The sequence below is a fragment of the Planococcus citri genome, chromosome 4 (genome assembly GCF_950023065.1).
Source record: "Planococcus citri chromosome 4, ihPlaCitr1.1, whole genome shotgun sequence".
NCBI classification, from domain to species: domain Eukaryota; kingdom Metazoa; phylum Arthropoda; class Insecta; order Hemiptera; family Pseudococcidae; genus Planococcus; species Planococcus citri.
The window spans coordinates 68,045,752-68,073,667 of NC_088680.1; the positions used below are offsets into that span (position 1 = coordinate 68,045,752).

General features: G+C 35.8%; 1 protein-coding gene across 3 annotated transcripts; it reads right to left on the minus strand.

The window, feature by feature from the left end:
* Nucleotides 1-1,355: 1,355 nt before the first annotated feature.
* On the minus strand, nt 1,356-26,464 carry LOC135844297 (uncharacterized). 3 transcript variants are annotated; one of them, XM_065362455.1, is made up of 15 exons: nt 24,882-26,464; nt 24,760-24,811; nt 24,563-24,683; nt 24,358-24,495; nt 24,093-24,289; nt 23,772-24,013; nt 23,466-23,682; nt 23,194-23,388; nt 23,043-23,116; nt 22,691-22,957; nt 22,508-22,618; nt 15,822-15,924; nt 14,142-15,741; nt 11,893-12,106; nt 1,356-3,486 (listed from the first exon to the last, which is right to left on the minus strand). In XM_065362455.1, the coding sequence occupies exons 2-13, from the start codon at nt 24,793-24,795 to the stop codon at nt 14,212-14,214; spliced, it is 3,231 nt and encodes a 1,076-aa protein (XP_065218527.1). In that variant the 5' UTR covers nt 24,796-24,811; nt 24,882-26,464; the 3' UTR covers nt 1,356-3,486; nt 11,893-12,106; nt 14,142-14,211. The 3 variants fall into 3 exon arrangements, with proteins under 3 accessions (XP_065218527.1, XP_065218526.1, XP_065218525.1); XM_065362454.1 differs by having other exon boundaries at nt 11,872-12,106; XM_065362453.1 differs by lacking the exon at nt 11,893-12,106.
* Nucleotides 26,465-27,916: the final 1,452 nt, after the last annotated feature.

The window sequence follows — 27,916 nt, forward strand, 5'->3', positions numbered from 1 at the left end:
AATTAGTTTACAGAGAGAATTTTGGCTTTATAACTTCATTTGAGGAAATTTTTTGGAAATTTCAAGTTTCAAAAATTTACTGGATGCTCCAAAATGACTTGAACCCATCTGCAATCGACTTGATAGCGTGTTGAAATTGAAAGTGCAGAGTGAATTTTGGCTTTACCTACAACTCTATTTGGTAACATTTTATGAAAAATTTCGAGCATTAAAAATCTGTTGGAGGCTCCAGTGATTTTGGAGGCTCCAGAACAACTTGAAATTCGCCTGCAGTCGACTACATAGCGTACTGAAATTAATTTACAGAATGGATTTCGACATTCCAAGAGCATTTGGTGAAATTTTGTGGAAATTTCAAGCTTCAAAAATCTGCTGTAGGCTCCAAAACTGCTCAAAACAGGGTTAAACCGTTTCCAAACGATTTGGCAGGTCGAAAATAGGATATATTCCAAATTTCAGCTTTCTAGGTCAATTTGATAAAATTTTGATTTTTTTCTCATTTTCTTGGCTTTAATTTTGATTTTCAAAAATTGACCAAAAATCAAAAAAATGCACTTAAGCACTTGAATGTTTGCCTGATGATGGATTTTTGCATTTCATGCTAGTCCTATGTTGTAAATCAAAATCTGGATTTTGGCTGACCTGTCAATCAAAATGATCACCACTTTGTTAGCAAGACCAACGTTTTTTTGGAAAGTTTACTTCAAAATGTTCCTTAGAATGTTCCCTTAAAAAAAAAGTTGTTTTAAAAGATCGAGGGGGAGGGAGGGGGTGCAATTATTCCTATTGTCATGTGCGGGACTATTGCCTATAATGAAACAAAATGAGTTTTCTTTCAACCTTTTCCCCTGGTTTTATTGATTGAATTTGAAATAGCCAACTTGACAGCAGGGGTTGAAACTGTTGAAAATCCAAAAACTAAAAATGAAGGAAAAACCAAATATAAATCTGTTTCGTGCAAAACTCAAAACCAAAAATAAAAAATATTTGATCAAAACCAATTAACCAAAAATCAAAATATATAAAAAAATTTAAAATTTAAATCATCAAAAATATCAAAATATGTGTAATGTTTTGACTTTTTATGCATTAATTGACTAGTAGAAATGAATACAATATTTAATAATACTAATACTACCTAGATTAGGCGGCATAATGCGATAATTGGCAGGAAAAAAAACCTGAAAACTGAAACCAAAAACCCAAAACCATCAAATAATAGTACCAAAACCCAATTACCAAAAGGTGAAAACTGAACTGAAACCAAAAACCAAAAATCAATTTATTTCAGTTTTCAACCCCTACAGCAATCTCATTCACAGCAAACATATTAAATATGAAAATAATAAATAATATCAGAAGTCATAATCACAATGTATTTTCTTCTTTGAAATTGAGCTTAAATGTTACGAAATCATTTCAATGGTAACAATGAAATTATTATTTTATACTAAAAAAAAATCTTCTAAAAAGTTATAAAAGTAGGTAAACGTTCAAGATTGCAACAAGCTGCAATTCTTTAATTTTTCTATCTGCCATGCCTAATTATTTATAATTGTATGAGTGAATCGCTTACTCGTGAATGATTTCAACCGTACATCAATTCAACGATGGATTATTCATCACACAAAATCAAAGATCAAAATTTACCCACGATGATAGGATGATTTATTATTTTTATTTGCGAAAAATGAAAGACCTACACTCAAACTTCAAAGTAAATCTTTTAGGTAGGTCTAGGTATTAATACCTATTTATGATTCGCTAAATTTTCAACGTTCCTCGAAGGAATCGATGGAGCCATTAATCATATGAATCAATCATTGCTTCTCCGTGAATGATTATTAACCAATGAATAAATGATCCTTTGGAATACTCATTGCACAAATTCAAAAATCAAAATAGGTACTATCAACTAAGTAGGTATCATTAAACAACTAAACAAAATAGATTCCAAGTGTAAATCAATTCTAGTATTATTATACATAGTTGTAGTCATTTTTCGCACATTATGCAAAATACAAATATTTTGTTGAAAATACTCAAATTACTTACAAGTTTACCTGGCATCATTCCCAAAGCTGATATCGGTATTCTTTTGTACATGAGTCGATATCACGGGGAAGTCTGCACCCAATACCTTAGGTGTTGGGTGCAGACTTCCCCATCATATCGACTCATGTGCAAATGAATACCAATATCACTTCAACTTATACGAATTGGCAAGTTCAACAACATCAAATCCATCCTCACTCAAAATGTTCCACAATTTTTCCAAACCGTCAATCGAATACTCTTGTATAATTTTTATAATTCCTTCTCGTACTTTTTCACTAAAGTAATCATCCAGCATGTGAACGATTAAAATTCCCTTTTAAAATAGAATTAGTCTGCTCAGAAGGATCCTTTGATGAGGAAGGAAGTAATTTTTGAAAGCATTTCTCAGAATAAGGCCACAATTCAAATAAAGTAAAAAATAATTCCCAAAGAATGCATTTAGATTAGTGTATCAATTTTTGATTAAATATTGATACATATTTATGATTTGCTAAATTTTCAACGCTCCTCGAAGGAATTTATGGAGACATTATTATCATACGAATCAATTATTGCTTCTTTGTGAATGATTATTAATCAATACATAAATGGTCCTTTGGAATACTCATCTCACAAGTTCAAAAATCAAAATTGATCTAGGTAAGTACAATAAATCATCATTTTCAATCACGAAAAATTGAAAGGCCTTAAACTTGGAACAAATCGTTTAGGTTTTAAATTTATGTAATATTAATAATTTTCATCGAATTTTCAACATTATTCGAAGGAATCGATACACCCCCCCCCCCTCCCTCCCCAAATTCATCATTACCATACGAGGAAAACAAATCACGTAACATTTTTACCGCCAATAATCAAATAATCCTCCATCAGAAGCAGTGATAACCAGAAATAATGACTAAAACAGGAACCTAATTCCACCCTACTTACTGCAGAAGTTCTCTACCATCAACTTAAAATATTATTTAGTCAAAAAAAAAAGAGAGAGAGAGAGAGAAACAAAAACAATTTACACAATTAGTTTATCATTGAACACAAGTACTAGATCCTAAGGTAGTAAGCTTTTACGCTAAAAGTAACGAGAGCTGATATCGCTGAATCTGGCCAGTGGATGGAATCAGGGACGTTCGATATCTGCTCTGTAGTGTAGCCAATTCAATCACAAACCCCCATGGACGAGTATTTCGTTCGATGATGAGGAATAAAATACACATCTCGTGGCAGCAGCGATGGATTATGGTAGTTGACGCAGGACTAGGGAATTGGGTAGGTATATTAAGGCTATGATACGGGTGAAAATGAAATATTACTCATGTATAAATGTCGAAGTTCCACTTTTGGCACATTCTCAAATAATGCGGCTTGATTCTGTCCTTCTCCTTTTTTAACCCAGTGGCCGTATACGTGAAATGCGCATGCGATTATTACCTGAAATCAAAAATATTTTAAATTAATATTCGCAATAAAAATTTTCATTTTCAATGTTTAAACTGACTTTTGGAGTTAGTGAGACGTAACTTCGGCAGTAGGTAAATGGTAAATAACAATGCAATAGAAATAATTTGATCGTTAAAATTTCAGATCTCGATATTGAGTGGTTCTTGAGTAAGAGCACGTTTCCTTAAAATAGTTACTTATGAATTTTTCATTTAGAATCTAATCTACCGATTTTCACGAAACATGGGTTCCAAAAAATTGATCAAATTATCAAATATGTAATTATCAAAAATTCTGAAAAAATTGATTTAATGTCAAGAAATTTTGGCAAAGATGATCCTGAAACTCGGAAAAAAATTAGCCTGAATACGTAAACGCTAAAATCATTGAAAAAGTGTTAAAATTTAGTAAAATTTACAAAAAAAATATTCAAAATGAAAAAAGGTCTCCAAAAATTAGCTAAGATAATACCTAAAACAACACGAGAATTTTTTCGAAAAAAAAAAAAACCAAAAACACGATAAAAATTTGTCAACCATTGCAGAAGTTACACACAAAATGTACAGAAGTTTCCAAAATATGAAAAAAAAAAAAAAAAAACAGTCCAAAGTACCACATACCTAGTTATTGAAAAATTCCAAAAAGGCAATAAAACAGTTCATTAAATTGTACAATTGACACAGAAAAAAAAACTGTCAAAAATCACCGAAAACTTGATGAAATGTTACGAAATTTGAGTAAAATGATCAAAGAACGAAAAGTTTGCTAAAATTCGCGAGACTTCGAATTTTAGATAAGTACACAATTTTTGAAAACTTAAAAAAATCAAAAAAAAAAAGTTTCAAGGGTAATTTTTAAATTTTTCAAGCAAAGTGTACCAATGTGATTTGAAAAAAAACAACAACTTTATTATTAAAAATGCCAGACTTTTTGATAGATTTTTGGCAACAAAATTTCAATTCTGTAATTTCTGAAAAAAGCCAATTTTTAGAAAAAACGAGATTTTGTTAATTTCAACAAAAGGAAGGGCTCGGCAATTCCGGGAAAAAAAAACAACCAAATTGTAGTAAAGTTAACGATTTTTTTTAATTTGAGTTTTTTCAACTTGCAAAAAGTTCACTTTTCAATTCGTTACTTAAAATTGTCAGTTTTGTTTTTCCCTAAAAATTGGCAAAAATTCTCTTTTTTAAAAAAAATATTTGCAGAACTCATTTTTTTTTTTTTTTTTTGGTTGAAAACAAAATTTCAAAGTCAATTTTCTCAAAAATTACCCAAAAGTCTTGTCTATTTGCCAAAATGTAATAAATTCAGTGTTTCAACATTTTTTTCAAAAGATTCAAAAAAGTCCATTTCTCATTAAAAATATCCCAACAGTGTCTCTTTTCGCTGAAAATTGCCAAAAAGTTCATACTTTTGTTAAAGATGTCATAGGCGGGTCATTCCACGTCAACTCAAACAAAAAATGGCGATTTTGAAAGTCATGTCTTTCGATTTCGCTCAAATTTTTTTACAATATATACCCTGTTTTTACCCATCCAGTAAGTAGGAGACCCGCAATCAGTTTGGTCCCAGCCCCCTCAGGGGTGAGTGGGGGGGGGCTTCCATTATTTTCACATTGTCTCGAGGTAGTCAACTTCAGCAGCCCATTCCTCCAAAACTATGATACTTTGATCAAAACTGATTTCACGGTTCGAAAGGGTATTGCATTTAGAACTTTTTAAGCATTTTGAAATTTTCAAAAGTTGAAAGTTTGAAAGTTCAAATTTCAAAATTGCGTTGTAAGTGGGAGCTACCATTTAAAATTTTAAAAAAATTTCCATAGTTGTATCTTTTGATGCTTTTTTGAAATATTCAACTTTCGAGATGGGATCTCTTGATGGAGGGGGAGCACACCTTCAATTTTGGGCGAAACTTTCGAAAGAAAATCTGGGGCATGTGATCTTTGGAATTGTATGTTTTTGGCGACGTTGAACACGAATATGACGTCAGATTTTTGATAGGACCCCATCCACGGCCCCCAGCACCTCCTCAAAGAGGGTAAAATTAAAAAAAAAATGTTTTGTTAGAGCGACAATGACGTCAGATTTTTGATTGAACCCCATCCACGACCCCCAACAATTTTTTTGGACTTACCTATTGCGGGAGGTTCTGGGGGCCATGGGTGAGGTCAATTTAAAAAACTATGGCTATATTCGTGTTCAGCGATATCGAAAACATACTATTTCATGTATCACACGAATGTAATCCTTGTTTTTGGGGTTACCACCTTTGGGGAGGTGCTGGGGGCCGTGAACGGGTCCAATCAAAAATCTGACGTCATTTTCGTGTTCAGCGTCACCAAAAACATACTATTGTATGTGTCGCACATACAAAACAATTTTTTGAACTTTTACCCCCTTTACCCCCTTTGGGGAGGTACTGGGGCCATGGATGGGGTCCTATCAAAAATCTGAAGTCATATTCGTGTTCAGCGTTACCAAAAACATACAATTCGATAAATCACATGCCCCAGATTCTCTTTCGAAAGTTTCACCTAAAAGGGTACCCCCCGATAAGATAGGCAAAATGCCCTTAACCTCAGATTTCGATGAAACTCACAGGGTATGTTTAGTACCCCCAAAAAATAATTTTGGGCCCATAGCCCGCTCCCCACCCCACCCCCCCTCAGCCAGGGGGGCCAAAAAACGCGTTTTTCAGGGGAAAAATTCTGTATCAGCGCGTAATTAAGATAAATTGATTCTGTAAACGAATATAGTTAGAGGATACATGGGCGTACCTCCCTGAATTTTTTCAAAATTTTTCATCACACGGGGAGAGAAGGGGGGACAAAAGAAAACTTTAAATCGACATTACCCTTGCAAAAAAGTACAACTTGTTCATAGTCATCAGCAAGTTGTTTATAGTTGTTAACAACTTGTTAATCTAATAAACAACTTGTTTTCAGGAGTAGTTGTAAAGAAGCAAGTTGTTTATAGTTGTTAACAACTTGTTAATCTAATAAACAACTTGTTTTCAGGAGTAGTTGTAAATGAAGCAAGTTGTTCATAGTTGTTAACAACTTGTTAATCTAATAAACAACTTGTTTTCAGGAGTAGTTGTAAATGAAGCAAGTTGTTCATAGTTGTTAACAACTTGTTGATCTAACAAACAACTTGTTTTCAGGAATAGTTGTAAATGAATAAGTATTCAACGACTTGAAACAACTAATCAATCCAACAAACTAGTTGTTCTTTGGAAGTTGTTGAGATTGTTAAGAGAATTGACAACTTGTAACTAGGTACTAATTAGATGAATCAACAACTTGTAACAACTTAAGTAATCTGATGAACTACTTGTGAGTAAAGGTATATTCATTGAGATTTTGTAAAACAACTTTTTGTTTTCTCATGTCTTATTATAAAAGTATATTTCGGTGTTGAAAAATTGTTAAAATCATGAATACAGGAAAACATTATGCTCTAAAATAACAGTGATATAAATTACATCTAGGAACACATACGTACAATAGGCTACAAAATTAATCTCTTTCTAAGCAATGAAGTGTAAAACATATTGTTTAAAAAATTGATGAAATTTTAATAAAACAAGGCGAAATTTTATGAAAAAGTGTTCACAACATGTTGAAATAATGCGCAAACACAAGAAAAAACCATTAAAAATCTATCAAAATTAACATGAACACAAAAAATGTATTCAGAATTGAGAAAAATGTAGAAAAACTTACAAGTCTTCATGAGTAACAACAACTTGTTACATCATTAAAGTACCTAAGATGTCAACAGGGGTGGTGGCTGAGTGGTCTAAGTGGTTCGGAATAGTAGGCTAGTGATCAGGAAGACAAGGGATCGAATCCTACTCAGGGCAAAAAATTTTTTTCTCTGGAAAAATTTTCTTAGGCAAGGTTTGTCAAGTTTCATACTTATAGTAATGGAAAAGAATAGATTCAGACATTCTTTCACATATTTTCATATTTTAAAATCCATTTTCCGAATCAACTGAACAAGTCTTCAGAACAACTTGTTACTTGAACAAGTCTTCAGAACACCTTCGAATTTACAACTTGTCACATGAACAACTTGATAACAAGTTGTACTTTTTTGCAAGGGTACTCCGGAACGAAAAAACATACCAAAACGATTTTTTCGTCAAATATGTATCTTTAGGTCTACTTTCTATAGAAGTCATCACCCGGCCATTTGGAGTGGTGGGTCAAGCTCAAAAGCTCAAAAAACTCTCAAAAAACCACGTTTTTTGCGTTTTTCTCCAAAAATATGGACAAATGGCGGAAATCTAAGAGAACCAAGTTGTTCAGCGTGAAATTTTACCTCAGAATTGTGTAATTGAAAATTCATTTACACCGCATGATCGTAAAACTACATGCGCAGAAGTATTTGTGCTTACATCAAGATAGCTGAAAGGGTATTCCTGGGTAAAATAGGTGAAATGTCCCTGTCCTCGGATTTCTGAAATTTTGATGAAACATAGTTGGTACCATTAAAAAAAATGTCGGAGGCAAAAAATTCCCCCCCCCCCAACCTCCCCTTGCTCATAATAGCGTAAAAAGGGCCTTTTTCGGGGAGAAAAAATCCATGCTTCAACGAGTTTTGACAAAAAAATCTGTATTCACTCAAAATATATGGAGGAGACAGTATAATAAAAGTACCTACATAGGTATTTGAGATTCTGCGCCAATCCATGCTATTGCCATCAAAATCCAAGGCCACTTTTGGGGTTCTACTGAGAAAATTGAAAAGTAAATCTTTTTTTTTTTTGGAGAGGGGGTATTAGTAGTTGGTGTTTTGAAAATATTTTCTTCGCAAAAGTTTCGCTATAATGACGAAAAAATATTGAAAGATAATATATTTCTGAAACTGAGGAAATATTTTGGAACGCAGTGATGACAATATTTTAGGTTTCAAAAAATTGATAAAGATTGGCAAAAATTCCTAAATTTTTGTTGATTTTTCAAAATTGACAAAAACAATTTAAAATAATAGCATAGAATGGACGCAGAATCTAAGATATATTCATTTAGGACTGGGTCGATCGTCATTTTTCTCAAAACAAATTGGGTACAGGGGCTACAGTGAAAAAACCGTGTTTTTTCGAAAATACTCCCACTTTAAGGGCACATGTTTTCCCTTTAGGGGCACTTCTGGAGCCAGAATTTTTCTGTACAACTTTCAACTCAAAATGACAGTTTTTGCTAAAATTGGTAAAAATCCAGTTTTTTTCTTTTTTTGGTGATTTACCCAATCTACTACATAGTACGTAGGTAGGTAATACCTATGTTTTCAATGTACTTGGTAACTCACATAAAAATTTAATCATCGACACCAAAAAGAAACCTTTCTGATAGTTTTGAGTTAGATACCATGTACTTGAAAAGTAGGCTACTTGTAATTCAAGAAAACCTTGATTAAGAAGTTGCATGGCGTAAATAGCGCTATAATGAAGCATTTTTCACAAAAACTCTAATTTTTGGGCAACCCCTCTCCCCAATGTGGTCGTTAGGAGGGTCCAACTGCAAATCAAACTTCATATTCATGTTCAGCGAGTTCGGTTCATATGATAATGATACCCATATTGTCAGTCTACTTTCGCCCTAAAATTTGGAGAGGGGGTGCCTATGGCCAAAAAATTGGAGTTTAAGGGTATACTCTGCGGAGAGCATTCTAATTTGACAACCGGTCGAAATATGAAACCGATTTGTTCGTTATTTTCATCATTCGTTCGTAAGACTGCATGTAATCGATTGAACGAATTTAGTCGTGCTTATGTCCCGCGACCCGCTCCCATCTAAACTTCAGACGGGGATTTCTCCGTGAATTTTCAAAATTCTTCCAATTTTTTTTCACCAATACTGATTCATCTATGAAATCGAGGGTATGTAGCCATATTTTCTAATTTTGCTTTTACAACAGGGATGTGAGCATCTAAAGTATCTCCATCCAATTCCCTATTATAGCCATCAAATGTCCTGAATCAAAAATATCTCGACATACCCTCGCTTTTGAAAGCAAACCCTAGAAAAATCCGTTCTATAGTTTTGGCACAATCCCCGCCCAAAGTTGACTATTTTTCATCAAAAAATTAGAATAGCCTTAAAGAAGTTACTTAGTTGGTTTTCTTATTGTTTTTGGAGGCCAGCATCCAAAATTATGGATCGCTTTTTTTGGTGGTGCTGTGACAAAAAAAAACACAATTTTGAGTGTTTTTTGAGTTTTTGAAGATGGCCCACCTGGAGGGAAAATTTGAAAAAAAATACCAATTATAGTGCTCATGCAGATACATTTTTGAAAAAAAAAATTCATGTACTTAAATTAGGTTCGGAGATACGGCGGTTTCAAATTTTCTTTTGTCAATATATCTCCCCTGGGGGGCCCACAATTTTTGAAGAAAATTCAAGTTGCTAGAATCATATCTCCTTCAAGTATTTTGAGTGAATACAGATTTTTTTGTCAAAACTCGTTGAAGCATGGATTTTTTCTCCCCGAAAAAGGCCCTTTTTTCGCTATTATGAGCAAGGGGAGGTTGGGGGGGAGGGATTTTTTGCCTCCGTCATTTTTTTTAATGGTACCCAACTATGTTTCATCAAAATTTCAGAAATCCGAGGACAGGGACATTTCACCTATTTTACCCAGGAATACCCTTTCAGCTATCTTGATGTAAGCACAAATACTTCTGCGCATGTAGTTTTACGATCATGCGGTGTAAATGAATTTTCAATTACACAATTCTGAGGTAAAATTTCACGCTGAACAACTTGGTTCTCTTAGATTTCCGCCATTTGTCCATATTTTTGGAGAAAAACGCAAAAAACGTGGTTTTTTGAGAGTTTTTTGAGCTTTTGAGCTTGACCCACCACTCCAAATGGCCGGGTGATGACTTCTATAGAAAGTAGACCTAAAGATACATATTTGACGAAAAAATCGTTTTGGTATGTTTTTTCGTTCCGGAGTAATGTCGATTTAAAGTTTTCTTTTGTCCCCCCTTCTCTCCCCGTGTGATGAAAAATTTTGAAAAAATTCAGGGAGGTACGCCCATGTATCCTCTAACTATATTCGTTTACAGAATCAATTTATCTTAATTACGCGCTGATACAGAATTTTTCCCCTGAAAAACGCGTTTTTTGGCCCCCCTGGCTGAGGGGGGTGGGGTGGGGAGCGGGCTATGGGCCCAAAATTATTTTTTGGGGGTACTAAACATACCCTGTGAGTTTCATCGAAATCTGAGGTTAAGGGCATTTTGCCTATCTTATCGGGGGGTACCCTTAGGGGTGGGGGTGCTCCCCCTCCATCAAGAGATCACATCTCGAAACTTGAATATTTCGAAAAAGCATCAAAAGGTACATCTATGGAAATTTTTTCAAAATTTTAAATGGTAGCTCCCACTTACAGCGCCATTTTGAAATTTGAACTTTCAATTTGAAAGTTCAACTTTCAACTTTTGAAAATTTCAAAATGCTTAAAAAGTTCTAAATGCAATACCCTTTGAACTGTGAAATCAGTTTTCATCAAAGTATCATAGTTTTGGAGAAATGGGCTGCTGAAGTTAAGTACCTCGAGACAATGTGAAAATAATGGAAGCCCCCCCCCACTCACCCCTGAGGGGGCTGGGACCCAACTAATTGTGGGGTTCTTACTTACTGGGTGGGTATATATTGTAAAAAAATTTTGAGCGAAATTGAAAGACATGACTCAAAAACGTTGGTTGAGTTGACATGGAATGACCCAGGCTAATCGCTTTAGTATTGCCAAAAATTAGATTTGTTGCTTGAAAGTCTAGCTTTTTATATCTAAAACATGAAAAAATGTTTTCATGTTGTCAACAAAGTCCTACTTTTTAGTTTTTGTTGAAATTTTCAGTACTCATTTTTATCAAAAATTGTCAAGAGCGATTCTTTTTCAAAAATTCCAAAAAAGCTCCCTTTTTTCTAAAAATTATTCAAATTTCTTGCTTTTTGCCAAAGCCAAAAATTGTCAAACCATAGCTGCTCCGAATACACCCAAACATGTCAAGGTAATACTAGATCAGAAAGAAGAGGAACTGAATGAGAAGCTCCAGAGGGGAAGCTGGGGGGGAATTGGCAACAACTTCCAACGGCGTCTTCACTCTGGAGGAGTTAGAAGAAGACCTACTCCGCTGTTTCCCCGAATATGCACTGGCACACTGTGTCAGTGCAGACTTTGAGATGTCCGCAGGCGTCGCCAAGCAGATTACTCGCAAATTTGGTGAAAGAGACGTTCTGAGGGGCAGGGGGGCATCGGTGTGGGAGATAGTAGAAATTAAAAAGCAAGGCAAACTAAATGGTAAAAAGATCGAAAACTATATACTCTACATGGTAACGAAGGAACTATACAATCAAAAACCTACCAAGAGAGATTTTTTAATTACTTCAAAAAATCTAGTTGTAAAATGCGCAGAACTGGAAATTAAAAAGCTGGCTATACCCAGGTTGGGTTGCGGATGGGATCAACTGGATTAGGGACTGGTAAGACACACAATCATCGAGTTCTTCAAGAGCTCCTCAATTACAGTCCGAGTCTGCATCCAATCGCGAAGATAGTGTAGCCAGTACCAAACGAAGACTTGATTCCCGATAACAGACCTTAGTTTTAAGATGTAAATAAATACCTTTCCTATATTTAATTTGTAAGAGGTGGTTGGTGCCGACAAATTATAAATAGACACCCTCCACCTTATTTATAGATATGTATGTAAATGTTTGTAACTAAGGTTTCAGGTGTAATTTAGTCTGTCTAGATATGGCCTGTCAAACTCAAAATACTTAATGTAAATAACTAAAATAATTGAAGGGCTAATTGTGAAAGTCTCCTTAGTCATTTTTTTGTTCACACAACTTTAAACATTTTTTTTTCATATTTCATCAATTTCAAAGGGAAAAATGAGTATTGTAATGCATTCTGGGATAGTTGAAGATGTTTTTTTAATACTTGACCATGAAGTTTTTACATTATCACTGAAGCAGGACAACAATGTTTTCATTGATTATGTACAAAAATCACTGCTGACTAAGGCGACTTTCACAATTAGCCCTTCAATTGTAAATACTGTTCTTTTTCATTTTATATATTTTTTCTTTTTAAAACATTTTTCTTTTATATAATCCCCAAATAATAATACCCAAAAACAAAAAGAAGATATCCAAACATCCAGAAGTCGCGATTTTGAAGACAGTCCTGGATCAAGATATTTAAAATTGTAAGTATAGTAACCTTAGATTAGCATAGAAAAACATAACAATCTCTAATGTGGGCGGTCGGCGAGAAGCCAGTAGCAAGTGCGCTGACCTCCCCACAAATATCCCAATGTACTCTCAGCCTTCTAACTAGGGGCCCCAACTTGTTGGGACCACCCCTAGGCGAAATCACTTCCCCTTCAAACTTCCCTCAGAGACGGGTCGGGGGCCAGGTCTGCTGTCAGACAGGTATGTGTGAATAACGACTCCTGGAGCTTGGCAGAGATCGAGCCTTAGGCAACCGCCTAGGGGTCTGGGTCAGGGTGAACGATCCGTCTCACTCTCCCCCCCTCATTCACCTTCCCGTACCTCGTCTTAATTTTGGGGTGAAGGTATAGATTATATCGCACCTTGGGAGTAATAAGGTCACATCTCAAAAAAAATTGATTTTGATGTTTTTGCATTTTTGGGGTTTGTATGACCCACCTCAACCAAAAATTACACTTTGAGTTGGGTACATCATCTAGATCTTGTAAAAAACGCAAATGGCCTAACTCAAAATCTCAACAACATTGCAAGTTGTTTGGAGTTATAAGGGCACATCTCAAAAAACTCCACCTTTTTTGAGCAAATTTCGTACATACAAAGTGTTAACAAATAGTTTTGATTGTTTTGAATGTTTGTCAGTTAGAAATAGTCACAAGGAGTGCATTTTTTATTGGTTTGTACCAAATGGAAAATTTTTTTTAAATTGATCACTTTTCAGAAAAATGAATTTGCACATATCATGAAATTTTAGTTTTTTGAGAAAAACTCAAAAACTAAGCACTCTAGAAAAAAACTAACGACATTATGTCGATTGGAAATTTAATTCTCTACAACTTTGTTATCATGAAATTTTTTTGGACGCTTCCTTTCGCCTCCACATCAACTTTAATGAAAGGTTCTAACTCAAAATGTTTTCCAAACATTGAAATATTTCCTCTTTAAGATTCTATTTTTCAAAGTGTTCTTATGCTAAATGAAGGTAGGATACCAGATCTTTAAAATGAGGTGCTATTCATTCCTCACAATTAATTATAAGTTGACAAAAATAATGAATCAAGTTTTAAAAAAAAAGAAAATCACTCTCCTGTAAAATTTCACTTTTTTGAGATGTGACCTTATAACTCCCGAGGTGCGATATATAGAATAGCTAATATTAGTAACCCTAAGATTAAGATTGTTTTTTCTTTATAAATAAAAAAAAAAAAAAAAAAAAAAACATAATTGTCAGAAAGTCTACTTTTTGCTAAAGTTGTTATTCTCTTAGTTTTCTCCAAAAATTGTCCGAAAGTGCAGGTTTTTTGTCAAAAATTTCCAATAACCTTTTATTTTACTACGTCTAAAATTGTAAAAAAAAAAAACTATTGTTTTTTCGCAAATAGTTCTAAAAAATTCTTACTTTTATATTCCAAAATGTGCCACAGACTTTGCTTTGTACTTGATGCTGGACAAAGAAATCCTCTTTCAATTTAGATCCTATCACAAATTCCTGTATCATTGTTGTATGTAATGCCAGGCGCACCATCCCTTTCTAGGAATTCACGTTCACCTCGTAAGCAAAGAAAATTCCTCAGAGAATTTTTCATTATTTCGTTGGGGAATGTATAATACACCAACTGCGTCGGGTCGGGTTGATTTTCACGATCGTTTTTTACATTGCGCCACACTTCAAGGGATAAATTTCCGGCACACGTCTTCACAACAAAGCCACTGTGGTATAATAAATCCAGTGAATCTCGATTCCACGACGGTCCTTCTTTTGGCGCGAAAACATAACCGTTGTCCAGGAGCTTCGTCAAAAGATTGTAAAGGTGACCAGATTCGCCAAATCTTTCCGAAATAAAGGAGTACGATGTGGATCTCAACCGAAATTCTTCGAACGCAGACTCGTTGTTTTCCCGTAAATGCATACAATAAAGCGAAAACTGCTTCGTCCCAGGATAGGTATAACCGCCGGAAAATTCCGCTAATTTAGCGTCTTCGCTGTTCGAGTTCATTACCTCGACGCAATTCAATCCGAATACTGGTTTTAACATATTTTCGTCATCGAGTCTACAGACTTTAGCGAATTTATCGCCTATCGCGATTTTACAATATTCAGGAAATACTCCGCAGGAAATAATTCGATAACCAAACCCAACGAGACGTTTCGTGGAAATAAACAGCCAATTTATGATACGTTCTCTGTCTTCGTCGTTTCGACATTTGAGAAGAGGCAAATCTATTTCGTCGATAAAAAGAAGTCGTTTAGCCGATCCCAATTCTTCCTTATCCTTCAGGTATATTAAGGCATCCGCTAGTATATTGAGGGGGTTATCGGTGTTAGTACAAGAAACGTGTTCAGACAATAAAAATTCGTAAGCGTCTAACGTTTTATGAACTGCGTGGGTGATTTCTTTTTTGATTCCGGAAAGTGTACTGCTTACGATGACGGAAAAGTCCAGACGAAAACACACATACGATTTCTTACTTTTTTCGTATTTGGTCTCGTCGTCTTCGGCGCTTCGAAAGAATGCGAATTGTTTTTCGCCAAATGAAAAACTTACACGACCTTTGAAAATATCTATCGGAATATCGTCGTTCACTTCCTCAAATGTTTTCTTGTTGAAAACTTTCGAGTAATATAATTGTAAAATATGCAATGTGGTTGTTTTACCCCAACAAGGAGGTCTAACAATGCATAGTCTTCGACAGCAGAGTTTATCAAACGTTCTTATGATTTCCCAAGCGTTAATACGAGAAACAGTTGTTACATCCAAATGGTCTCTAACGAATGTCAGCGTTTCCCATAAAGTCGTTTGTTCGAACTGCGATACTTCTAGATTGGGAAGTCTGCCCAGAATGGCGGGATCGTCCAATTTCGCACGTTTTGCAACGACATACTCCAACTCTTCTTCGTATTTCTCTTTATCTTCTGAGATGAATGCTTTTTTCTTCTTCGCAGTTTCAATTAAACATCTTTTTTCTTCGTATTTTGAAATATTCAGCAAGTCGTCAAGCTGAAAATTGAATAAATGTATAAGGCTGATCGTAAAAATTGATAAATAATGCAATCTTTTTTTTCCAACTACATACACACCTCGGCAAAATGTTCATCCAGATACATAGACGGTACGAATTCTCCAATAATCGACATGAATATATCCGTTTCCAACTGTTTTACAAGACTTTCACGCGATGTTCTGCAATATCGGTTAAAAAGCATATATAATTAAAATTCAGAACAATGACCTAATAATATGTAGATCCCCCGGTACAACTTTTTTCTTAAAGGGGGAGTCCTAACAGTAAAGACCATGTCTAGCCCTTGCACTCAAAAAAAAAGTGGTCTTACTAACAAAATGGTGGCCATTTTGATTGACAGGTCAGCCGAAATCGCAGATTTGGCGTTCCAACATGGCACTTGCACAAAATTTTTCAAACCGTACAAAAGTGGATCGAAAGATCAGGCAACAATTTATCACCTGTCAAAATTTCAAGTGCTAAAGTGCGTTTTTCGATTTTTGGTGAATTTTTGAAAATCAAATAAGGCCAAAATGAGGGGAAAAAATCGAAATTTTACCAAATTGACCAAGAAAGCTGAAATTTAAGATATACCCTATTTTCGACATGGCAAATCGATTGGAAACTGTTTCAATCCGTTTTGAGAAGTTCTGGAGCCTCCAGCAGATTTTTGGAACTCGAAATTCCCACCAAATTTCATCAAATGGAGTTGGATAGCCGAAATTTACTCTGCAAACTAATTTGAATATGCTACGAAGTCAACTACAGAGGAATTTCAAGTCGTTTTGGAGCGTCCAGCGATTTTTTGAAAATTACTGGAGCCTCCAGTAGATTTTTGAATTTGAAACCATCAAATTTTCACAAAATTTCATCAAATGGAGATGGAAAACTTACATTTACTCTACACTCCAATTTTAACACTCTCTGAAGACGAATTCAGGTGGGTTCAAGTCATTTTGGAGCCTCCAGTAGATTTTCACAACGTGAAATTTCCAAAAAATGTCATCAATTCGAGTTATAAAGCCAAAATTTTCTTTGTAAAATAATTTCAATAAGCTGTCAAATCGATTTCGGGCGAATTCAAGCCATTTTGGAGCCTCCAGCGACTTCTCGAAAATTACTAGGGCCTCCAGCAGATTATTAAAATTTAAAATTTCCACAAATGGAGTAGAAAAACTGAAATTCACTTTGCAAACTGATTTCAATACGCTATTAAGTCGACATGCAGGTGGATTTCAACTTTAAAGTCGTTTTGGAGTCTCCAGCGACTTTTTAGTAACTGTTGTTTTTCCAAAAAAAATACAACAAAATCTGTCCTGAATTTTTAGCACGTATTGTGTTGAGTGAATTTCGGCTTTTCAACTCCATTAGATGGAATTTCAGGTATCAAAAATCTACTGGAGGTTCCCGTAGTTCCCAAATTTCAGCTTTCTAGGTCAATTTGGTAAAATTTTGATTTTTTTTTCTCATTTTGGGCCCAAATAGGTATTGATTTTTGTTTAAAAAAATCAAAATTTAACTACATTGACCAAGAAAGCTGAACTTTGGGATATACCCTATTTTCGACATGGCAAATCGATTGGAAACTGTTTCAAATCGTTTTGAGCAGTTCTGGAGCCTCCAGCAGATTTTAGGAACTCGAAATTCCCACAAAATGTCATCAAATGGAGTTGGATAGCCGAAATTTACTCTGCAAACTAATTTCAATACGCTACCAAGTCGACTGCTGGTAGATTTCAAGTCGGTTTGGAGCCTCCAGCGACCTTTTGAAAGGTCGTATGGCGTTTTTTGGAAAATTGAAACTTCCAAAAAGTAGCTGGAAGCTTCAAAACCATTTAAAAGTGGCATGTAGTCGACTTCAAAAATCTACTGGTAGCACCAATAATTTTCAAAAAGTCGTTGGAGGCTTCAAAATGACCTGAACCCACCTGAAATCGTCTTTAGAGGGCGTTAAAATTGGAGTGTAGAGTAAATATCAGCTTTCTATCGCCATTTGATAAAATTTTGGGAAAATTTCAAATTTCAAAAATCTACTTTCAAAAAATCGCTGGAGGCTCCAGTAATTTTCAAAAAATTGCTGGAGGCTCCAAAACGACTTGAAATCTCCCTGCGGTTGACTTCGTAGCGTACTGAAGTCAGTTTGCAGAAATTTCAAGTTTCAAAAATCTGCTGGAGGCTCCAGTAATTTTCAAAAAGTCACTGTAGGCTTCAAAACGACTTGAAATCCACCTGCAGTCGACTTCGTAGCGTATCGAAATTACTTTTTAGAAATTTCAATTTTCAAAAATCTACTGTAGGCTCCAGTAATTTTCAAAAAGTCACTGGAGGCGCCGAAACGATTTAAAATCCACCTACAGTTGACTTCGTAGCGTATTGAAATTAGTTTGCAGAGTAGATTTCGGCTATCCAACTTCCTTTGATGAAATTTTGTGGGAATTTCTAGTTCCAAAAATCTGCTGGAGGCTCCAGAACTGCTCAAAACGGTTTGAAAAAGTTTCCAATCGATTTGCCATCGTTTGTGGAGCAAAAAGCAGCTTTAGATTTTTTCAAAATGGATCTTGCATATGCCAACTCCATTCGAGACATGCCAATGGTATTCATGAAGTGGATCGACACGTTATCAACGATGGAAATTGTTACTGAGAACCAAATTTTCACAACAGGAGGTTAGGCGGTAGGCAGTGTGTCTGTGTTTTTGGCCGGTCGTGTGTCTTTTCTGTATTACTTCTCCAGTTCTCTTAGGAGTTTTGGGGATAAGGACAGAGGGGCATATGGCAAATGGTCCAGGATATGGCCACACTGCCATAACTCTCCCCTTTCCTCTCGGCCTATGGGTTATGCACATAGTGCATAATACATAATACATCATAACATTCTCATTCCTTCAACTACCACAGTGTAGCCTAGTTGGCTCAGTAAAACATAGTGACATAAGTCTCGCTTTTTGCCCAAAATTGTTTTTTTTTCTTGCCAGAATTTGCAAAAATTGACTGTTGGGAATTGTCAAAATGTATATATTTTTTGGTTATAGTTTCCAAGAACCTTTTTGCAAAAATTAAAAAAATTCTCCTTGTTTGAAAATTTACTATTTGTCCAAAAAATTACAAAAACTATAAATTTTTTCCCAAAAACTTCCGAATCTTGCTTTATTGCCAAAAGTTTCACCTTTTTCACAAAACTTGCAAAAAAATATCATTTTTTGTCAAAATTGCAAAAAAGTTGTGGTTTTACTAAAATCATCAGAAAACTTACTTTTTGTGAAAAAATTGTCAAGGATTCTCGCATTTCAGCGAAACTGGAAAGCCTTGCTTTTTTCGGTACCTATTTGTACAAATTCGTTCGTTTGTTTGTTGTTTTTTATTTTTTTTTTTGAAACCATGTAAATTTTCTAACGCAGTTTTTTTAAAAGAAAAATGAAATGTTCAGATTTGAAGTTTTCTCGAAAACGTAGAAACAACATGGAAAAAACTAAAAAAGCTCTGAAAAAAATTTTTTAAACAAAAAAAAACGATTAAAACAGCATTTTGTTTAAAACACGGCGTTTGTTGTAATTCAACACATTTGCTTTTTTTAGCAGAAGTTTTCAAAAATTACAAAAAAATAATTTTTTTACCATGTCACAATAATGAATTTGCTTTTTTGACAAAAATGTAAAAAAATAATTCTTTTGCCGATGATTTCTCAAAATTGTCAGATTCTTGCTTTTTGGCAAAAATTTTTCATCTTTAACAAATTTTCCAAGAGTTCTTGTTTTTGATTTTTTTTCAAATTTTTTTCGCAAGACTCGCTTTTTTGCCAAAAATTTACTAAAATATGTCCTTTATCTGAAATTATTGATGTCTTGCTTTTTTCTAAAAATTGCGGTTTTTTTTGTCCCGAAATTGCGAACATTCTCACATTATTGCCAAAAATTGTCAAAAAGTGCCTACCGCTTTTTTAGTTACTGAAGTTACTTAATTTCGTAGGTTCGCAAGTTGCGACACTACGAACTAGTAAATGAAACGTTCGCAGGTTCGCAAATTGGCACCAAGTTACGAAGTAAAAATTTTTACTGGCCAATTTGCGTACCTGCGAACGCTTCATATACAGGTTCGTAGGTTCGTAATTTGCGAACCTGCGAACCCTTCATTTACTAGTTCGTAGTATCGCAACTTGCGAACCTACAAATAGTACCATACCTTGTTCGCAGGTTCGTAAGTTGCGAACTTGAAACTACACCGTTGCTGTGTTCGCATTATCGTAACATGTACTTTGGTCTTGTAAAAATTTTTACTTGCCAATTTGCAAACCTGCGAACGCTTCATATACTGGTTCGCACGTTTGCAACTTGCGAACCTACGAATACCACCATACCTTGTTCGCAGTTTCTTAACTTGCGAACTTAAAATTACACTGTTGTTGTGTTCGCATTATCCTACTTTCTACGAATTGACAATTTTTGGCAATCAAGCTAGAATGTTTGCAATTTCGGGCCAAAAAAAAAACAATATTTTGGAAAAAGCAAGACATCAATAATTTTAGAAAAAAGGACGTTTTTTGGTAAATTTTTGGCAAAAAAAATTTGATTTTCAAAAATTCACCAAAAATCTAAAAACGCACTTTAGCACTTGAAATTTTGACGGATGATAAATTTTTGCCTGATCTTTCGATCTACCCTTTAGTCCGGCATATGACAATAGGAGTAATTGCACCCCCCCCCCCGGCCGATCCTCCGGGACAACTTTTTTCTTGAAGGGGACATCCTAAGGAACATTTTAAAGCAAACTTGCCAAAAAAAAAGTTGGCATTACTTACAAAATGGCGGCCATTTTGATTGACAGGTCAGCCGAAATCGCAGATTTTGCGTTTTAACATAGGACTTGCACGAACTTTTTCAAACTTTACAAAGGTAGATCGAAAGATCATGCAAAAATTTATCACCTGTCAAAATTTCAAGTGATAAAGTGCGTTTTTCGATTTTTGGTGAATTTTTGAAAATCCAATTTAGGCCAAAAATGAGGGAAAAAATCAAAATTTTACCAAATTGACCGAGAAAGCTGAAATTCGGGATATACCCTATTTTCGACATGCCAAATTGATTGGAAGAGGTTTCAACCCGTTTTGAGCAGTTCTGGAGCCTCCAGCCGATTTTTGAAACTCGAAATTCCCACAAAATTCCATCAAATTGGAGTTGTAAAGCTAAAATTTATTCTAAAAACTAATTTTAATACGCTAAGAAGTACTGCAAGTAAATTTCAAGTCGTTTTGGAGCCTCCAGCGACTTTTTGAAAATTCCTGAAGCCTCCAGCAGATTTTTGAAACTTTAAATTTTCACAAAATTTCATCAAGTGGAGTTGGAAAGCTGAAATTTACTCTACACTCCAATTTTAACACCTTCTGAAGACGACTTCAGGTGGGTTGAAGTAATTTTAGGGCCTCTAGCGACCTTTTTTGAAAATTACTGGAGCCTCCAGTAGATTTTTTAAGCTTGAAATTTCCCCAAAATTTCATCAAACTGAGATGGAAAGTCAAAATTTATTCTGCAAACTAATTTCAATACGCTACGAAGTTGACTGCTGGTGAATTTCAAGTCGTTTTAGAGCCTCCAGCAACTTTTTGAAAGGTTGTAAGATGTTTTTTTGGAAAATTGAAATTTCCTAAAAGTAGCTGGAAGCTTCAAAACCATTTGAAGAAATTTTGTGAAAATTCAAAGTTACAAAAATCTGCTGAAGGCTCCAGTAATTTCCAAAAAAAGTCGCTGGAATCCCCAAAATTACTTGAACCCACGTGAAGTCGTCTTCAGAAGGTGTTAAAAACGGAGTCTAGATTAAATTTTAGCTTTCTATCTCCATTTTTGATGAAATTTTGAGAAAATTCACAGTTTCAAAAATCTGCTGGAGGTTTCAGGAATTTTCAAAAAGTCGCAGGAGGCTCCAAAACGACTTGAAATTCACCTGCAGTACTTCGTAGCGTATTGAAATTAGTTTTTAGAATAAATTTTAGCTTTACAACTCCAATTTGATGGAATTTTGTGGGAATTTCGAGTTTCAAAAATCGGCTGGAGGCTCCAGAACTGCTCAAAACGGGTTGAAACCGTTTCCAATCGATTTGGCATGTCGAAAATAGGGTATATCCCAAATTTCAGCTTTCTTGTTCAATTTGGTAAAATTTTGATTTTTTCCCTCATTTTTGGCCTATTGGATTTTCAAAAATTCACCAAAAATCGAAAAATGCACTTTATCACTTGAAATTTTGACAGGTGATGAATTTTTGCATGATCTTTTGATCTACCTTTGTAAAGTTTGAAAAATTTCGTGCAAGTCTTACGTTGAAACGCTGCAAAATCTGCGATTTCGGCTGACCTGTCAATCAAAATGGCCGCCATTTTGTAAGTAATGCCAACTTTTTTTTTGGCAAGTTTGCTTTAAAATGTTCCTTAGGATATCCCCTTCAAGAAAAAAGTTGTCCCGGAGGATCGGCGGGGGGGGGTGCAATTACTCCTATTGTCATATACCGGACTACTTGTACGGTTTGAAAAATTTTGTGCAAGTGCCATGTTGGAACGCCAAATCTGCGATTTCGGCTGACCTGTCAATCAAAATGGCCGCCATTTTCTAAGTAGGGCCACTTTTTTTTTGAGTACAAGGGCTAGAAATGTTCCTTAGGACTCCTCATTTAAGAAAAAAGTTGTCCCCGAGGATTGACGGGGGGGGGGGGGGTCCAATAGATCCTTAAGCGGGCTCTCCGACTATTACATAATACGTACATGTACAACAAACTCACATCAAAAATTTCCAGGCAGGATGAAAAGAAGTGACTCTCGCACACTCGCGAAAAAAAATCATCACATGGTCAGGAGGCATTTTTCCCGGCAAGATCATTTTGGTAAAGCACCTACGAAGAATTTACAAAAGTTTTAATTTTAAAAAATTAAAGAAATAGTGAAAACGACCAATAAAATTTTACTTTTCTAAATCTGCCTTCTCCAAAGAGCCTAGAGCACGGGCCAATAACCTTTTTTTCGAATCGTCCTTTTCGTTGAGGTATTTTTCTAGTATCTTTTCACCGGAAACTGTACTGCCTTTAGCTCCGTAAATGACCGCACAATTAAGAAATTCTACAGGTATAGAAGTATCATCTTCTAGCCAAGTCTGGAGTATCTGTTTTGCCTTCTCCAGGCATAGTTCTGATCCCACGAGACATCCGATATGGAACATCATGCAATGAAACGCCCTAAAGAAACACGTGAAAAAGTATAGATAAATATACTTCAAAACGAATCACATCCTCGTGAATAAACGTATCGAGGTAGTCATACCGCTTCGCATCGTCCTTATTTAATTCATCATCGAAGATATCTCCCTCTACATTGAATAACGATTTGATATGGACCTGCGGAAAATATCCTAAATTAGGTGGATCTGGATATATTATAATATGTAAAAACAAATCGTAGAATTGAAACATACTAAAAATAGTTTGTGGCTATGAGTTCCGTACAAGAACCGATTTATATACAGAAATTTTCTATACGCTGTAGCCAAAGGTGTTATATCTTTTTCGGTTTTTAAAAATCCAAAGCACTCCATAGCAAGCTTTAGACCATCTTTAGTCGAGAAATCGAGATTGAGCAACAAGCTGGCTCTGTCGACAAAATTCAATTTCTGAAAAAAAGGTTGGTAAATATGTAGTTATTCCAGAGAGAAAAATCAACGAAAAGTGCAAATAAAATATATCTTACTTCGAGCTTGGAAATTGGTAACGAACAAATATTCTTCAGATCTCCTTTAAAGTTCAAAGCATATAATCCCGCATTGGAACTGTTGACTTTAATCCACGTCGCTCCCTTCTCCTTAAATTGATATATAGTCAGTTCTTCTTCGATCATAATTTTTTCTACTTTGCTTCCACGTTCTGACATCGTAGAGACAGTAACGGGGAATTTAGGGAACCTGGAACTTCTCAAAACAAATATTTTTCGAGCATTATGCGAAATACGTACATTATAACCAATATTTTGTTGAAAATACTCAAATTACTAGTTTACCTGGCATCGTTCTCGAAGGTGATATCGGCATTCTCTCGTACATGAGCCGATATGATGGGTAAGTCTGTACCCAAGACTTTATATGAATCGACGAATTCAGCTACATTAAATCCTTCCTTACTTAAATTCTTCCACAGTTTTTCCGAACTGTCCTTCGAATACTTCTCTCGCATGATTTTTATGATTTCTTCTCGTACTTCACCATCAAAGTAATCATCCAGCATGTGAATGATTAAAATTCCCTACAAAATTAATAAATATAGTTATATTATTGTACGCTTAAAATTGATTAATAATAAGGTATTCAACGCGTTTACGTACTTTTAAAATAGAAATCTGCTCAGGACTCTCCGGTGAGGAACGAAGTAATTTTTGAAAGTGTTTCTCAGAATACGGCCACAATTCAAATAACGAAAAGAATACTTGGTTTTTTAGAAATACCTCGTCTATAACTTTCAAACTAACGTAACTGCTCAAGCAAACAGGCAGCCACTGACTGTAGGACCAACCAATCATCCCTGAAAAAACACTCCCACGTTTTTAGACATTCATGAAACGAAAAATTAAGAGACCAATTTACTCTTACCTTTTAAATCAAATTGTCGCCAGACCTCATAACGCAATGTATCAACCATGTCGATTAACGTGTCTAAATACATTTCTTCGTCAGCGTACAGAGATTGAGTAAGTTTCGGAACCATTGGAGATATTTCTTTCCATTCATCTGCATTCATAGATTCAATATGAGAGCTTCGAGAAAAGTTGGATGATTAAAAATTAAAGTAACATACCCAGTAAAGAAGCAGGAAATTCAACGGTGTCTATCTTCAAATACGATCTGATTTTTGAAGCAAGTACTTCTATGTCGACTGCACTGCTTTCGCCGAGCTCAATGGGATCATCACTCGTCGCCTTCCAACAAAATAATGTATCTCTATGTTAATTAAGGATAATTCGAGAAAGTGGCGCATAGTGCAGAACAACTTACGTCGCATTCCTCCATCGAAGACGATTCTTCTTTCATTTTAACTTTTAAGCATCTGGAATTCAATCAATTAAAATGTAACATGAGGAATGAGAATATTGGGATGCGAAAATAACTCGACTCACCATTAAAACTCGTTATTATATTTCGTAAAACATGACGATTATATTTACATTGAAACAGTAACAGAATAAAATCGCAGCAGGAGGCTAGTACGAAAGTTGCACGCGAAAAACAGTATGCCGTATGCGAGCGCGTACGCGTACATGTATACGCGCGCGTGGGGGGGTAGTTTTCGTCGCTGTTTGCCAGCTTGTATACCGAACGAAAACGCTGTTCGGCAAGCAGCGTCCGTGGCTGAGTGGTGAAAGAAACGGGTTACGATGCGGAAGGTCTGGAGATCGATCCCCGCCGGATCCGGAAATTTTGTAAAATTTTTTTTCGATTCAAATTTTTTTCAAATTGATTATTGAACGATCATGTGAATTTATTTTATTTTTTCCTTCTTTTTCGTCACGAATACTGTTTTTTTTGGATAGTGTGCGCATTAGGCGAGGCGAAGCCGAGCCGTTTAAAATTTATATTTCACTCGATGAGCATTACTCCCCTTGGTGAGTTCAGACGGAGGCTGGACATTTACCGTGTATGTAGCACTTGCGGTTGTTTATAAAAAAACTGTACTCACCGAGGCCGAAGGCCGAGGGAAGTTAACAGACATAGTATGAACAACAAAGCGACCCGCGCAACCGAGGCGAAGCCGAGGTGAGCGGACACAACGCCCCCCAACACTGAAAACAGCTATTTTACCAAAATACAAAAATTGCAATGAAAAAAATTTTAAATCGAAATAAAATACGCGAAAGGATGCTCGTAAAGCAGTGCCGTAATGTGGTTACACTGTTTTTCGCGTGCAACTTTCGTACTAGCCAGAAGGAGACCATTTCTTATCAGTTCTTATCACGGCATCATGTGTCCGACGAGCCACCACCGCACCGCACCAGTTGCTCGTCAATGCATTGTAGATGGAGCTAGTGTAGGCGGGCTCGAAAAGTGGTGAAGGAGGAAGGAGAAGACAGAAGAATTCGGCGTCAACGAACATGTGTTGCACTCTGGCGGTGAAATGCATGAAACACATGTTATCATGCTGAAAGGGGGACATTTCCATACTCACGCACGCTTACACACGCGCACACACGACTTGTCGAGATGCGAATGAATGCGATTCTCTGCAAAAAGTCCCCCTTTCAGCAAGTCGATGGTGGCGCCGCCACGAGATGTTAACGCCGAATTAAATAGTGCAATTTTGGATTCCGGATTCGGGTGAACTTTTATTATAACGATGAAATTCCATATCCATTGATGCTAAATTGTAAATTTAGAACATCAATGGATACGGAATATCATCGTCTATAATTTAAGACTATAGTGCACTTTTCGATTTTGGAGAAGTTTTGAAAATCTAAAAAAATGAGAAAAAAAGTCAAATTTCTACCAAATCGACCTAGAAACTAGAAAGCTGAAATTTGGGATACCTATACTATATATTTTCGACTTGCCAAATCGATTGAAAACGGTTCCAGGCCGTTTGAGGCAGTTCTGGTCTTCTGGAGCCTCCAGCAGATTTTTGAAACTTGAAATAAAGTTGGAAATCCGAAATCCACGCTGCACTCCAACTTCATTGAACACGTTACCAAGTCGACTGCTGGTGAGTTTAAGAAGTCATTTTGGAGCCTCCGGCGAATTTTTGAAAATTTTTGGAGCCTCCAGTAGATTTTTGAAACTTGAAATTTCCACAAAGTTTCTATACAAATAGCGTTGGAAAGCTTTTTTGGAAACTACTGGATGAGCCTCCCGCAGATCTTTCAAATTTGAAATTTCATCAATTGAGTTGGAAATCCTAAATACATTTTGATACTTTTTCGAAATATTTAGGTTTCGAGATGGGACTCTTGACGGAGGGGGAGCACCCCACCCCCAATTTTGAGTGAAACTTTCAAAAGAAAATCTGGGGCATGAGATATATCGAATTGTATGTTTTCGGCGACGCTGAATACGAATATGACGTCAGATTTTTGATTGGACCCCATCCACGGCCCCCGGCACCTCCCCGAAGGGGGTAAAAATTCAAAAAAATGTTTTGTTCGTGCGACATATGAAATAGACGTATGTTTTTTGTAACGCTGAATACGAATATGACGTCAGATTTTCGATTGGACCCCATCCACGGCCCCCAATTTTTTTTTGGACTTTTACCTGTTGGGCGAGGTTCTGAGGGCCGTGGGTGAAGTCGATTTAAAAAACTATGACTATATTCGTGTTCAGCGATATCGAAAACATACTATTTCATGTGTCACACGAATCAAACCATTTTTTTGACTCTAACCCCCCTTGGGGAGGTGCTGGGGGCCGTGCATGGGTCCAATCGAAAATCTGACGTCATATTCGTATTCAGCGTTACAAAAAACATACTATTTCATGTGTCGCACGAACAAAACAGTTTTTTGAATTTTTACCCCCTTTGGGGAGGTGCCGGGGGCCGTGAATGGGGTCCAATCAAAAATCTGACGTCATATTCGTATTCAGCGTCGCCGAAAACATACAATTCGATATATCACATGCCCCAGATTTTCTTTTGAAAGTTTCACCCAAAATTGTGGGTGGGGGTGCTCCCCCTCCGTCAAGAGTCCCATCTCGAAACCTAAATATTTCGAAAAAGTATCAAAATGTACATCTATGGAAATTTTTTCAAAATTTTAAATGGTAGCTCTCACTTACAGCGCCATTTTGAAATTTGAACTTTCAAATTTTGAAAATTTCAAAATGCTTAAAAAGTTCAAAATTAAATTCCCTTTCGAACTGTGAAATCAGTTTTGATCAAAGTATCATAGTTTTGGAGGAATGGGCTGCTGAAGTTGAGTACCTCGAGACAATGTGAAAAACTGAAAATAATGGAAGCCCCCCACCCGCCCCCTGAGGGTGCTGGGACCAAACTGATTGCGGCTTTCGTACTTCCTGGGTGGGTAGATATTGTAAAAAAAATTTGAGCAAAATCGAAGGACATGACCCAAAAACGTTGATTGAGTTGACATGGAATGACCCCAATACGTGCTAAACCTAATTCAGACAAAATTTTCAAAGGGGTAGGTTCAAAATGGTGGTT